Below are 15984 nucleotides of genomic sequence, written 5' to 3' on the forward strand. Positions count from 1 at the left end.
TTTTCAAAGCCTCCCACCAACCAGAAAGATACAAAAGGGTGGTGGGAGAACTGACCTGATTCAACACTTCCCATCATGGCTGGTGAAGACAAGGCAAGAGATGCTTTGTGGTTGGGGGGGATTCCAGGACTCTGTAATGGGGGCTTTGGAGATGAAGTCCATCCAGGAGAAGGTGCAGGGAGGGACGGAGACTTGAGATGGACAGGAGAAGCGGCAGCAGAACCCATAACGGGGGGAGATTTGATTGAGGCAGCGGCAGCGGCAGCAGTTGGACCTGCAAGAATTCCTGCCAGCTGTGATGGAGTTTGCGGAGACTTGAGGTTTCCAGAGGGAGAACCCAGCATAGGAGACTGGACCTGGCGCATGGTGGGGGACTTCAGTGGATTTATGCCTGGAGAATGAACCTGGCTGGCACCAACAGAAACATCCATGGGTTTGCGTCCAAGGTTGCGTTGAACTGGAGGAGCTGTGCTGAGGCTGTTTGGGTTACTGGAGGGGTTCAGAGGTAGTGGTGGCATGTGGCTAAGCCGGTTGTTAGTCCTTTGGTCAGGCCCTATTTGCTCCCTATGATTCCGGAGACCAACACCTGGGCCCTGAGACATGGGATGGAAAGGTCTTGGGCCCATTCCATAGTCCTGCTGGGGATGCTCACCAAACGGCAAGGGCACCATTTTCTGCTGAGAGGGGAGCATTTCTGAGACACCTGGGCGCATTTTCATGATTTCCTCTGGGCCTACTCCAGCTTCCCTCATTTTTTGAGGTATCATTGGTGGGTTGGAGCTCATGTTAACATTCAGATTCACATCCCCCTTCATGCTATTGGGGCCCATCCCAAATTCCAATTCGCGACCAGCTGCCATCTGAGGTGGCATTCCTTTTGGAAAGTCTCCCCTAGAAGGGCTCATGGATCCTTCAAGTGGCATACGTGGAAAGATGGGGTTATTGCCAGGCTCCATGTGTCTCTGTGGGGGAATCATCCGGTTCATCTCCATGCCAGGCCTGATTCCTTCTATGCTCATGCCAGGGGGAAGTCCTAGCTGTTTTTCTGCTAGCTGCTGTTGAAACATATCCTCAGGCAAACCTTGAGGATTTGGAAACCTCTCCCCTCGACCAGGGCCACTGAACACACCCTGTCCAGGAGGGAAGTTTCGGCCATCTGGAATTTTTGGCACATCTTCTTGCCAAGGGACGCCTGAAAGCCCAGGTCTTGATGTGGTGTTTGGGACGCTGGGGCCCTCTATGTCAGGGTTTATCATTCCAGCAAATCCAGGCAGCCGCATCTGACTTCCAGGTACATTGGGATGGGGGGCCATGCCCCTTGGGGGCAGAGAATGGGACATAGCAATGCTTTCAGAAAAGGGTTCTGGGCCTCCAGGCCCCCAGCCCTCACCTGGGGTCATCTGGTACGGGGGTGGGGGGCCTCGGACCAATCCTCGAGGCCCATGCTGGTGAACCATCATATCCTGTAAAGAACACTGCTGCACGACCTGTTCTTGCTTCCTCCTCTTTTCCTCATAGAATTCCTGTTGCAGCTTCAGCCAAGCCACTTGTTCAGGAGTCATGTGATCCAGATGGTCTGGTCCTATAGGACCTGACTGAGAGTTTATAGATGGTGGTCCAACTTCATCTGGTGAGAATGGCATATCTCTGTGCCCTGGGGGACCAAAGGGAGCCCCTCCTTCTGTCCGGGGTCCAGACCCTTTACCTAAGCTTTGGGATTGAGCCATCATTGCCTGTATTGGCCCTTCAGGTTTCTTTTGGGGACCATCCAACACCCCAGAATTTGCCTGAGGCCCTCCAGTTTGCCCTCCAGCAAACTCCTTCTCATCTGGGAAAAGCATACGTTGAATATCTCGAAGAGTCTGCAAAGAACGTTCTCTATGTTCTAGCTGTTCCTGGGACAGTCCATCTGGATTTTCACCCATATTTGGTGGGTCCCCTCCAGATACCTGCTGGTTGGGACCTTTAGGGTCTGCACTGGAACTATTACTCCCTTGGGAGACTGGACTAACTGCTCGATTATTGGGGGTTGAAGTTTGCCCAAATCCTTCAGTTTGCAGTGGGGTAGAATTTGCAGGACTTCCTGCAGACATCACTTTACTTTCTAACCCAGGATTGTCCTGGTCAATAGGGCAAGAAGGGCCAGTAGATTTGGGTGCTGGTGCTGGCACTGGAATGGGTGGAGTTTGCTGCATTTTGGCATTTTGGGGAGGAGTCTGCTCCTGGGAAACAGGAAGCTGTGATGGAGCTTGGGGCTTTGTATCATTTCGGAGTGGTGGAATCTGAGTGTTCTGAAGAAAAAAGAGAGAATAATTTAACGTAACTCTAGAAGAAACTGGATGATAAATCCAAATTTTGAGATTACCTTTGCCTTATTTAAGCTTTGGAGCTAGAGCATGCATTTCAGGATGAAAGCATTCTTACTCAAACCATTAGAAGCTAATTCTCCACCCACAAATTCTCTTCTTCACCTGTGAGGTTCCTTACCAATGGTGCAGTATTCCGTTCTGCCTTGTTAGAGATATTTTGAATGTGAAATGATACAATAGTTTCCACTTGTCCCTTCAGCACAGCTTCTGCAGCCCTAAGAAAACAAAAATGCAGCTGAGACATTACCGAGCATACTAGTTTCCCAGTCATACAAGGCTGGGGCTTCTTTCTGGTAACTGAGAACATACAATTCACAGAAGGGCAAGTGATAATCAATACCTCATGTATATAAGCCCTAGGACATGAATGATTTTACTGTTCATTAAAATAGTCTATCCTACATGATTTGCTGAAAAAGTTATGCCAAACTTGATGCAAAGTTAAATGTGGCAGGCAATAAGAAACAACTGATAGGTGGTCTCAAATAGTGTGGGACCTTTCACTTCCATTTGAGAAATGCTCCTGAAGTATTGTACTATCCATAAGGAATAGGGTTTGTCTTTTTTTACAAGGATCCTATTTCAGTGCAGGAGCAAACATACATCAGGCATACTCTTGTCTCACATGATATGATACCTGTGCAGGTATCTGTATCACTATATATACATTTGCGAAAGGAAACCTTAATTGGCCATACAAGTAGCAGAAAGACCTGTGTCCTATTATGGTACAAAACTGCAATAACCACGTAGGAAATGCATCCTATGCAAAGATATTTCCAATCTAATTTCATGAGCTAAACTTGTAACTCCAAACCTTTAGGCTAAGGAATCAGACGACTACTTACTTATTAGCCATCTCTGTTGAAAAGACATAGACCACTTTGGATGGAGTCTTCTGTATGCTACCTGTCTCTGAAGTGGAAGCCTGACCATGCGAAGGTGTGGAAGATCGTGGGGCTGAGGCGTTTGAAGGAGGCATAGAATGTGCTGTATGCTGGGACTCTTGTGATTTTGCATGATCAGCTGAACCAAGTTCTGGAAGCGAAGAAATTGAGAGGTTTCAGTCTCAAAAGAGATGTAGGAAGATCATTACCACTTTTTCTGAGCACTTTTGCTTAGTCCACATTCACTTTTTGATTTTATTAATTCACACTGGACAGTATTTCCTAAGAATGTCCATCCTTCTGTTGATAGACAGCATTTACTACATCTGTTATTTTCACTTTATTTTGCACCATAACTTCCACCATTACACCTTACATGGTTTTCTATAGATAGCACTGGCAAGTCTTCACACAATGCACAAGAGGAACTCTATAGCTAAAGAGGCCTACACAAGGCTATATGGAATCCTACCACTGGTAAAGTTATTAACTCTTTCACATTATTTAGCTGCATTATATGCTTTCCTACAGAAATTCTGACCAATGTAAAATTAACCCATGCATATCACTACCACCCTGTCACATCAGGAGTGACAACAGTACATAAGAGACATGTTCTAAGCAGTTTTACATGTTAGCATGTCTTCCTTAGAAATATACTGAAGCCAAACGCTGGATATTTTTCAAATCAATACAAATCTTACAACATTTAAGCAAAGTTTCAACAGACAGAAATATTCAAGTTCCCTGTATTTTACATTCTATTTGCAAAAGTTGTTCCCCTCCACCTAAGGGCAGGTCCAGTGAAACTGTGCCCCCAAGACATTGAACTACTCCCATCAGCCCATCCAACAGAGTCAATGCTCAATCATTATCCAATATCTGTAGGACCACAGCCTCCTATCCCTGGCTGAAGAAATAGGGATTGATTCAAAGATTAGGAGACAGATAAATTTCTGAAGCTTTTAAAAAGACATAATCCCACATGGTCTAAAACACAGCATCTAGTTTAAGGCATTTATTCCACATCGAGAGGTGAAAACTCTGCCTTTCTAAGAAACCTGCTTCCCGACCTCAACAGCAACTGAAGTGTCATTCACCAGACTCAACTTAAAAAAAAAAATCCACTGGGCCCACTGGGTGCCTGGACTTCGCACCCCAACAAAGAATATATAATAGGAGATTTCTAAAAATGCTGAGTATGGAAGATGTTCCTGGCTTATTCAAAAGTTAAATATTTGAGCACAGGGACTCAGGCTCATGTCAAAAAGGGAAGATGGGGAAACAAAAAGCTGCTAAGTATGAAACCATAATTATCAAAGCAACTAAAATGGCAAGATATTGTGCAAAAAAATTAAACATAAAACAGGGGTCTTGTATAGAGGCATAACAATATAAAAATAAAGAACAGAAAGGATAGAGAAGTAAAATAAAAAAGGAAGGTCAACTGGGAAAGCCCAGGATGAACAGATATAATTGCATGCTTTAGTTTGGTTTACTACAGCTGGTGGCTCCCATGAGTGTCTTGAACTTGCAGAGAGCCAGCAGGTTTATTGCCAAGCAGCACTCAAGCAGATATGCTCTTTGTGCAAATATGTAGCCTGTGACTGGGGAGAATTCTGGCAGTAATCTTGCAAATCATATAAGTCACTTAAAATAACTCCCATGTACCAACACATGTGATCCACATAAACAACTGTCCCAACAAGCCCAACTGCAGCATTCCTAAACCTAGTGTGAATTCCATACATGTCACTCCAGGAGTTTTTTGATAGTTCAATTGGACTTGCATATACCTCTACTGAGGTGTTATTTCATATATGCAGAAATGCTGGTCTTTTTTTTTTACTAGATATGAAAATCTCCAACTGCTCACTAACACTAGCTGTAACAAAGTAAAACAGAGCTACTTTCAATTAGACCCAAATACCTTGGTAAATAGCCAGGTCATCACACAGTGATGGAAACATGTCTAATGCTGACTCATAAGGGAAGGTATTCCATAAATGGGATGATACAACAGGGCCACCCACTTTTGTATCTCCTTATAATGTAGATTACCCAACAGTCTGATGCTCTGGACAACCCCCTTAGCAGATCTTAAAATATGAACAGGAGTTGTGTATGCAGAAGTACTTCCTCAAATATCGAGGTCCCAAGCTGTCTGTAGTGACAACTCAGACTGGAAGAGTACTGGCAAGCAGGGCTGTTCCTTTAAAGCAGCAAAATGTCATTTCTGTCAGATGCTTCCAACAGCAATCAAGCAACGGTCATGTCATCCTCAAGGGCAGCCCCACATGCTGCAGTAATCTAAATGGGACATTACTAGCACATAAATTCTTGTGGCTAGGTATTTCTTCCCAGGAACAACTGAAGATAGTCAATGGCACTAACAGCCAACAAGGCAATTCAAGTCTCCAGTGACAAAGATAAAACTGCCTGCTTTTTAGAGGAGAGTGTAACTTTATCCAGACCAGTCCCTGGACCTGGAAACCTTTAATCTGCAAAGCTTCTTGTGTCAGGATTCAGTTTTAGTGTACTGGTTTTCATCCAGCTCATTGCACTGTCCAGAGACCAGTCTAACTGTGCAAGTGGGTGCACATAGGACAGCAATTTCTTGGTAGAGAGGAAAAGGGAGATGAATCTCTCCTTACCACTCCTATCATCTCGATTGGTTTAGGAAATACAGTATAAACCCAGTTTATGAAACAAAGATAACATATCCTTTGCAGGGTGCTATTAAAGGCTAGGAGAAGGTATCCAAAGAACCTTTTTGCCTTGCAAGTTTTTCCCTTTCTTATGATATTCCTCCTAGGGATTTATCCCACTACTTTCACAAGGGATCACACAGCAAATACCATCACATTAACAAATCAGTTTCTTCCCATACACATGAATTTACTGAAACATACAAATATACAGCACCCCCAAAAATATCAAGGCTGGTTTGAAAAGCTAAATTAAGCTTAGATGACAATAGTTACACCTTAGGAGCTAATGTGTTACCCACTAGAGAGAGTACAAAATACACATTTATCATGAATGCACTCAGGGTTTCCAATGTAGTTTTTCCGAAGTAGCAGCAATGTGTCCACAGGATATAGAGAACTGGTCCTTGGTTTTATAGGAAAGAGGCCCACCTAAATAGCCACTGAGACTGTTCATGTCATGCTGTGGGCGAGACTGGTCTTCTGACCAGGAATATCAAACAAAATATTCTTAAGTGGCAAACAACTGTTTTTTCTATAGTTCAGTTATACAGCTTGAGCCTTTCTAAATCATTACTTTCATTAGGACACCCTGTTTGCAGGGGATTGGCTAGTTTTGTCTCATCCCCAGACTGTGGAATGCAGGGAAATCTGCCTGGTGTCATCACTACATATGTTTAGATGTAAGGCTATAACTCTTATGACTCTACCAGGAGGCATTGAATTTCGAATTTGGTGCTCTGGTCATTAGGTTGGCTCTTTTCAATATTTTGCTATTTGATTTTTTTCCCTTTGGTTGTTACTTTGCTTTGGATTTTTAAAAAATGGCTGTAAATGAGGAACTTCAACACAAATTCTACATCATAATTTTCCTTCACACCAATTTAAATAATTTACTTTGAGTACGATACATTATTTCTAGAATTTAGAGCACATCAAAATAGGACAAAAAAAGTGAAGAATTCAGTACAAGGGCTTTCAAGCAAAACTGACACCCACCTATACCATTACCCCTCCATGTGGACATACCTTTGATTTCAGATTCATCATTGGGTGTTCCAGCATCCCGCTGTTCAAATGAGTCTGCTGAAATGCTCCTCTCTCTCTTTCCTTTCCCTTTCGAACCATTGCCTGCCCCATTCTTCAAGCCCATACTTCCTCCTTGACCTGGGATTACTTTTGGGTTATGGCCCCCACTCTTGGGGTCACAGGGAGAAGGCTGAGATTGGCCTGTTGAGCCTCCTTGTTTACCCGGATTGGAGAATTTAGAGTCCAGCTGGGGGTTGCCAGATGGGGACATCACTGTAGGGGGGCGGACCATCACCTCCTGCTTTGATTTGGGACTACTAGAGAGAAAAAAGGAAAAGAGTAAAAATATAAGAATGCCAGTTTACTCAGCAGTTGCCACCAACTCAGATTCTTTAAAGCATAAAGCAGGTACCAATCATTTAATTCATCTGTGTGGTTATCATCCAATTGCCATTTCAAAAATACCTTGAAAGAGTTATTATCCAGCCTGACATATTCCTACTTCAGCAGAGAGAAAGGCAGCAACCAATCAGATCCTAGGAACCAGTAAGTCACATGGGGATGTATCTCTGTGACTTCTGTCAATAAAGACAATGGTTTCTATGTACAAAGACATGCCTCACACTAAAAGTAGCACAAAGTAAATAAGCAGGGCATCATAAAGCTCACAATGCCACCCATCTGGATTCAAACAACACAGTTTGACTATCAGAGAACAGTTAATCCAAGGAAGATCAGTCTGCTTAGAAGATGACAGCTGAACTTGTGCCTACTATGAACATTTATCCTAAATTACCAGCTTGCAAATGGTAGTTAAAATACTTAATTGGGTTTTGAATTGATAGCTGCAAGAATAATCTGTCTTTGAAAATAACTGCAAAGACATAAACTAAACACTCAATCTTGCACAGTTTCAACTCTGTAAAGGTGAAGAAAATATACAAGAACTGAATCATTTAGCAAACCCTATGTACATTTAGCAACTTCCGTGAAAAAGAATATGCATGATACCCAAAATCAAAAGGAAATTTCTCTTGACAAGAGAAGCTGAGCTGTGGTCATTCAAGTTCTCTCTGGGTATATTCACACATCATGTTTTGATGTGTTATTACCTTGGTAATAAATCATGGTTGGTTGCTGTGACCACTCATGACAGCTGACTGGGTTTACCATGGGTTGTTGGCCTGTTTTCCTCCTACTTGCACTTATCTGTACATCTTCCTGCAAACTCTTTCTAAATCATACAGTTGCTTTTGACAACTGTCATTTGTGCTACTTCAGGTACACACTTTTCAGTTACATTTGGCAGCTCACCTTTTGCGAGCTTTCAGAAATAGGCAAAGGAAAAAATAAACTTAACCGCACATCAAAGAGTCCCATTCCTGCAGTTGTACACATACAGGTAATACTTTTTCCAAAACGTGAGTTTTACAGATATCTGCAGAAATTCAAAGGGACAGGACAGGTGTGGTTACCATAGACAGCTCCTCCTGTCCACAGCTGTCAAAACATGGGTCACATAATTTTTCTCCATCTGAAACAGCTCAAAGGATAAAGATGTTGTGGTAAGCTTAATCACAACAAAGGGGGCAAAGTCAGAGCCAGTGCCCCAAAACACTGCTTGGAATTTTGTTTCTTTTGCCAATTGGCTCCTGTACCCACAATGGGGTTGCTTGGCCAGGTTCAGATGACACAAAAACCTACCATGGGTACAACAGCCCATGGTGAGTCAAGGTGGCTTGTTTCCCTCTAATAAACCACCCTGTTCTCTGTTCAGTTTGTGCAACACAACAGTTATCATGGGTAGTGACCTATGATGGGTTGGCATGGTATGCAAGTCCAGTAAGAGTATTACAATCAGTGACTGAGTGAAACAAATTGGTTTTCTGATGTGTTCCTCTTAAGACCAGTTATAAGACAGAGAAGGCCACAGCATGGTCCAGTTGCCTTGTCTATTCCCTCAAGGAGAAACTTGTTTACTTCGGGCAAAATAGCTGTTTTCTAATCAAATGATATGTGTTTAAGGATGGTTCACTCTGCTCTGTGTCCTTTAAAGCTTTTGAAAACACTGAGATCCATTTATTGAGAAAAATTATTTTTCCTCTGAATATCAAGTCAGAGACCTACAGAGGAGCACTTGGCTCTGTGCTCTTGTATTGACCCTCCCTATAAAACAAAAAGTAGCAGCATGGTGTGCTGTCAAACAGATTGGTCAAAGCTGTTACTCCTCCCAAAGGTTTCTCTATCAAATCAGAACATTATGTCAGATATTCTCAGCGCAATTTAAAAAGTCAAGGTATATGCAGCATTCATCATTTTCCTACCATCTGAATATGAAATAGAGGCAGAAAACCACTGCTGCATATAGCAAAAATTATGAACCTCCGAAAGATTGCAAAAACTGCTATGTCTGATGAAACAGCATGCACAGCACTAAAAGAATAGAGCTCTTCATCTCCCACAGACCTCAAGAAACTTAAAAGTACTTAACAAATGAAGCTTACATGATAGAGGTCTCTGATTATTTAAGAAGCAGAGGGCAAGCAATCTTTGGTATCATTCTTTGACATTTCTAAAGGAGAGTGAGTACTTACCTCTGGGCATTTCCTGATGGGGAATTTCTCACTTTGGGGTTACTGGAATGCATTGACAGAAATCCTAAGCACACAAACACACACACACTGGCAGGCTCTTGTCAAGTTCCTCTGTTGCTGCTCACTATTCTGAAGTACTTTCTGTCCCGTGCTTTCCTCAGTGCTGTTGGTCTGCCTGTCTTTTTCCTTTTTGCTTCTCTCTCTTGTTGCACTGGGCCTTTCCCTCTTGCAATTCCAGCATTCTCCAAGTGAGTAACTCCTGCTGTTGTTAGGAAGTCTCGCATCTCCAGGGCACACTGCATTAAACCAGAGTACAAAACAAAAGCCATATTTTAAAAAGGGAACTATCTAAAACTAAATGAATTCTTATCAAAGGACCATGTCCTCACATATTGACTGAAAGAAGATATGAGAAGGTTCTAGCCTGTTGGAAGCTGAATGTGTATTCCTCCAAGTACATGCTCTTCAGATATTGGATACATAAGCAATAACCAGGTGTGCTCATCAGTACTAAGGAATACAGAAACAGATCCACAAAATCAAACTAGTGGCCCACATCACTTCAAAGCAGGCAACCATTACTTTAGCACAACACATGGTAACAAAAGAAGGAAACAGAAATAAAGGGGGGATCTTTTTTCCAACTACTTAACATTCAATATTCATATGCAAAGTTTCTCTGATATGATCAAAAGTTCACCACTTCTACTGAAATTCTTATACAGAACTGCTAAATCCAATTCAATTGTCCACACTACTATGAAAATTCAGACACACTAGCCATCTTGCTGCTTGACAGATTTTAGCACAGATGTTGCCAATATTAACTGAAGGATTTTAAACAGGGCTTGTCCTTTATAGTAAAGGGGTATAGAACAAGTTTATACTGGATTCTAATCAAATGTATATTTTTCTGCCGATCTATCACTATATAAATAGATTCAAATTAAGTATTTTCCCCTCCCCCAAAATTCAGAAGACAAATTGGCAAGCTCCTACATACTGTAACAGAAGCTACTGTTTCAAGAAAATATATTTAGCTGACATAGACCTTTGTAAAAAGCATATAAATGCCTTTAGAAGGCTAAAGAAGTCTCTAGCACTGCAGGATGTACTGCAGGTGACAAGATCTGCTATCTATGACAGTAACTCATTGATACTGAATTCTGTTGCTCTCCGTGACATAGCATCAACATATTTTGAGGAGGTATTTCAAAACAACATCAGAATATCACAGCATAATTATTCTGGTGCTCTTTTTAGGCTTATCATTCTTCTTCCCAGCACTTCCAAGTATCTGAAGCAACTGGCCAAATAAAATCCTGTAGAAATTAGGCAAGAAGTTATCATACTAGATTATGTAAAGTCACAACTATGGAATGTTATTTCTTGCTCATTACAAACAGAGCAATCTGCTAAAACAATTTCAGCTATAAGACAGCTATTAGGATTTTTGATGTCCAAGCACTTATACAAAATACAATGCTATCTGTAGTACAGAAGTTTTTATTTTGCTGTTGTTGTTTTTACATGAGCTGCATATATGCAGTTGCTGATTCATAGTTACTATTCTCACAAGTCCAGAAATTTCTTGGAAGCTTCTCTTATTCATTCTGCCTGAAATAATATGCTAATTACCACAGTATGGTTGAAATTCTAGAGTAATTTTAACACAAGTAGGCAGAGTCCACTTGTGTGGGAGTGAGTCAAAATCTGAAATACAATGTATTTTCACCCCTTCACCCTGAAAGAATTAAAATACAAGATGATGGCATCTGTTCATAAAATTGCTCAAGCTATATGGAATATGATGGCGGAAGTAATAAAGTAGAGGCTTTACTATATCTGTGAAACAGGCATTATGGAATGTATTTTTAAAACTATCCCAGGACAAATGTATTCCTACAAGTGACATAATGTCATTCTTCATATAAGCAATGTGATTATAGAACATCCCTATTCTAACAGATAGTTATCAGGTGCCACCTAATAGAAATATCTGACAGTACAAGGACAATGACCTCATACCAATCTTTGTGTTTCCAACCCCATGCCTAAAATCTCCATGCCTAAAATCAAGCTAGCCATAACTCCATATGCCTGTACTACCTATCAACTTAAGAGGATGAGTAAATAGCTTGTGCACTAAGAACTCTTTAAAAAAAAAGCTTCTTTGGAAGCAGTAAATATAAATAATTTTCATCAAATGCTTTACATATAGTGTGTATTTGTTTACAGTATGTTTTCTGTCACCTTAAGTGAAAACTACCTCAGCTGCATATTATTCATATTATTTACCCACAAATAAAAAGCTATCCAGTCAGAAAATTGGGACCATGGAGAATTCATTATGGTAGCTCACATTTAGTGATGGTATTCCTAAACATGAATTATTTTATGCTAGGAGAATATGTAGCCATTATATGCGTTAACAGTTCATTTCAACATCATGATCTATGCCGTTTGCTCCGGCCTTTCATGCTTAATGAAGGCATGCTATCATATCAAGTTTTGCCTTTTAGTTTAGCATTTTCATGGTGCAGAGGCAGAAATGCATCTTTGAATACAGAAAATGTGGACTCTGCATGCACAACATAGTGTGCATTTGCCTACTTTTGTTCAAAAATATCTCTATAATACATTCTTTTAACTATAGGTCCAGATTTCCTAGCAGTCTCAATCATGTGAACTCTGGCTTGTTGCTCCCGTAAGCATGAAGAAGAAATCCCTAATTTCAACAGCTTGATGTAACACAAACTATAGCAAGAAGCAGTATGCCTGTGCAAAAATATAAATGAAACTTGCATCATAAATATTCATTTCCATTTCCAATTAGCGCTAACATCCAAAAAACTGTTAACACGTGCAGTTAGTATATTCCAGGAGTGGCCAGACTTGATCAATGGAAGAGCCACATATGGTAAATGTCAGATGTCTGGGAACTGCAAGTGGGCACCTGTGGGTGGTGGGGAGTGGCAAAATGAAATAAAGAGCTGCATGCTGCTTGCAAACCTTGGCTTGGCCACCCCTCATATACATATGTACAATATATAAATATACATATATTAGAACAGAAAGGCATTTCACAAAGTAAATAGCAGTTTTCTACAGCTACCCAGGAAAGGTAAAAAGCAGCATCCAGATATCTAAGCATTTAAATTCTGACAAACCCAAATTCTATTCCTTTCTCCTTCAGAACACAAAAACTGATTAAGAGTTTACATATATCACTGTTTCAAGTATTTTGGATAGGGTGCACAACTGACATCATTAATAGACTCAAACAACTTATAAGACAACCCACAAAAATTATCTTCAGCCCAAGGTGCCAAGTTCTTTGCCTAAGGGTATTAATGCCACTTCTCAGCTGCATTATTCTTATTCTACTGACATATGATATGTTTAAATCAGCAGCTTATTACTGAATAGAGCAAAGGGGAAACCTGTGTTTTTGCAAGCCTTTCTCTCCCTTCCTTTCAGTACCAGAGAGCTTACCAGAACTCCAGTGTCATGACATTGTGCTGATCATCCTGGAGATGGGTTCAGAAGCCCTTTGCTCACAAATAAAGATCACCTAAAACAAAACAGAAGTTTCATTAAATAGCCGCAGCATGCTGATTTTTTTGCCCCAGTCAAGTTAAATAAAAGCTATGCACTGATCAAGCCCTGAAAATTGAGCAGTTGGTTGCATATTTGACATCTTCTTTGCCATTTTAAAGAATTCAGAGGCAAGCTGGGTTACAAAAGACCAGCTAAGGAAGCATTTGCCCAACAAGCTGCAGCTTATAATTGAGAATCTCATCTTAATAATAGAGGGGAAAAGGAACACAATTATTCCAATTAACTGCATAGTGGAAAGTTATATAAACATAAAGGTATTCTGCCTTCAGCAGAATAGTTGTTCAACCATTATACTATTTTGTCACATCTGCTCTCCACTTCGCACAGCATAACACCCTACATTGTTTAATATTCTTTGTTGAGCCACTTAAATTCAAACTCTGTCCCAGTCCAGTGCCACCTTTTGGCAACACTGAAACAAGCTTTTCCATGGTGGAGCTCACTTCACTGAATGCCCCTACCCCAGTTATTTGGGAGGTCCCAACTATGGTGTGCGGTTTCAGTAAAAGCTCCATCTATTTATCCTGGCCTTCACTGATTAAAACTGTGCTATCCACATGGTTTATTAAGTTGTTCTGAATAGTTCATTTTAAATATTCTTATATATATATATTATACAAGTGGTTTATTTTCTATTTAACACGAAGTAGTTCAATCTTTCTTTTTAAACTGCTTAGAGATTTTGTTCAGATACTGAAATCAACACATAAATATCAGATGATATAATAAACAAATCTTGATAAAAAGTACATTTAAAAAGATATTAGAGACTATCTAGAGATGCACATCCATTAAAGTTTTAAAAACTTCAAAAATAAGGAACTTATCCCTACCTACCTCTCAGAGGAAAGGCACTTACACAAAACACTGGAGAAGACTGTGGAACACCTTGACAAATATGATAGCCCATTTCTATTTCATCAACAGTGATGTCTCAACAGAAGATGAGAGACCAGCATATATAGCACAGCTAACAAACATATCTGCACCAATACAGAACGTTGTTTTCCATGCTGACAGTAACTAGACACCTGGCTCACATGATACCCTATGGGTTAAAAACCACAAGGGCTGCTGAAAATGAGCAGGTGAAAGTGAATGCACTGCCTTCGGTGCACCTGTCATTTCCACTTTTAATCATAAACCCACAAGTGGCTCCTTCTCAGATTGCTGAGAATGTCACCCAAACCTTGACCACTGAGTTGTTTTAGGGCTGAACAATCCAGCAATTTGCCATGGATTAAGAAGTGTTCACGGGTTGCTAATTAGAAGTAGAAGGAGGTAGTGCACCCAGTCTCTTCCATGTGTTTAGCCCACAGGCTGCCGTGCTGAGCAAACTAACCCCTTTAAGCAAGATTTTAATATGCTGCTATTTAGTCATTTTATCTTATTAGGGTCTTTGAAAATAAATAATTTATGTACTATTGTGTGTGTGTGTGTGTGTGTGTGTAATCAATGTATATATAAAATCTATATTGTTATAGAGTCTGATTGTGTATTTTGTGGTCTCCAATTAAGTCGTCATTCACTTTGTGATAGTTTTTATCCTGAAAAGCAGGCTACAAATCTATTAAACAACACTAAAAATAGAACATCACATGATTCAAGCAGAACAAACAGGATCTGCAAGGCAAGATGCAATACCCACTCATCGCTTCCAGCAAACAAACAGATTTAAATCTTGAAATTTAGGAAATACAAGTCAGATGCCTCTGAAAAATGGGGGTAGAGAGCATAATTCTGAAAATCACAACCACATAACTGCTAAGCTTCTTGTTCACCTACTCAGCAGACTATAGCTATAGTGTAACTGCCCTAGCAATTGTCCTAATTGCTGAGATCTTGGGTTAGGTCACTTAGCCTTGAACTTAAGGAAGATAAAAAGGGCATATAATTCTCCTTCCTTTCTGTACCGTATGAAAGAGTTTGGGTAAAAACATAAGAGACAATGGATGAGATGAGAAAGCAGTCTACAAAAGAATCCTATCTCTCAGTACTCTGTTTCTGTTTCTTCATTTTTAAAGGGGGGGGGATATACGCTATGCCTCACCTCTCACAGATCCTAGTTCATTGCAAGAAAAAAAAAACCTGATCAAGCCTTAATGGCACATCAAGAGAAGAAAATGGATCTTTTCTTCCATGACAAGCCATAAGATGTTCTTGCATCTCTTTTCTGTCCCAGATGCTTTATTTTTGATTTTGGTTTGGCCACTTGTCAATATGTTTGACACTGCATGCCAAATGTAAAAATATTTTATTTATTTATTTTATTTTATTTTATTTGGGAATTTTTACCCCGTCCAATACGTTGCGGGTCTCTGGAGAGCTTACAAGTCAAAATCCAGTAGATTCATATATATATACCCAAATAATACATAATAACTCAAATACACTATCGTATCAGAAAGATACGCAAGTACTGACATGTGCCAACAGAACAGTTTCTTGGCAACAGCTTTGGTGGCATCCTTTCCCACCCCCATCTTCAATTCAAATGCAATAAGTCCATATTAAGTGATTTACATATAGTTCTTCAGAATCCACAAAAACATACATTTCAGACAGCTAGTCTTTGAAGTATAGAGCATGTACGTTGGGTACCTTACAAGTATATAGCATTTAGTTAACTTTTAGGGGGGGGAAATCTTTCTAAAAACATCAAAACACATTTCTAACAGAGGCTACCTCTTAATACTTCCATCTAATACTGTCCTGTTCTGGAAGAATGAGTTTTATCTCAATTACAGAAGGCTCCCAGAAAGCCTATAGAAGAATA

The 15984-nt window shown here is 40.4% G+C and overlaps 1 protein-coding gene across 1 annotated transcript in view; it reads right to left on the reverse strand.

Annotated features, from left to right (window-relative positions):
* Positions 1-15984, reverse strand: part of BCL9 (BCL9 transcription coactivator) — a 43044-nt gene that overhangs the window by 7023 nt on the left and 20037 nt on the right. The window contains exons 2-7 of the mRNA XM_044441693.1: positions 13083-13161; positions 9588-9883; positions 6994-7310; positions 3218-3407; positions 2488-2584; positions 56-2291 (exon numbers count right to left, since the gene is read on the reverse strand). Of these exons, the coding sequence (XP_044297628.1) occupies positions 56-2291; positions 2488-2584; positions 3218-3407; positions 6994-7310; positions 9588-9640 (2893 nt within the window). The 5' untranslated portion in view covers positions 9641-9883; positions 13083-13161. The remainder of the gene's footprint in view (positions 1-55; positions 2292-2487; positions 2585-3217; positions 3408-6993; positions 7311-9587; positions 9884-13082; positions 13162-15984) is intronic.

The sequence above is a fragment of the Varanus komodoensis genome, unplaced genomic scaffold (genome assembly GCF_004798865.1).
Source record: "Varanus komodoensis strain SLA01 unplaced genomic scaffold, ASM479886v1 scaffold4, whole genome shotgun sequence".
Classification (NCBI taxonomy): domain Eukaryota; kingdom Metazoa; phylum Chordata; class Lepidosauria; order Squamata; family Varanidae; genus Varanus; species Varanus komodoensis.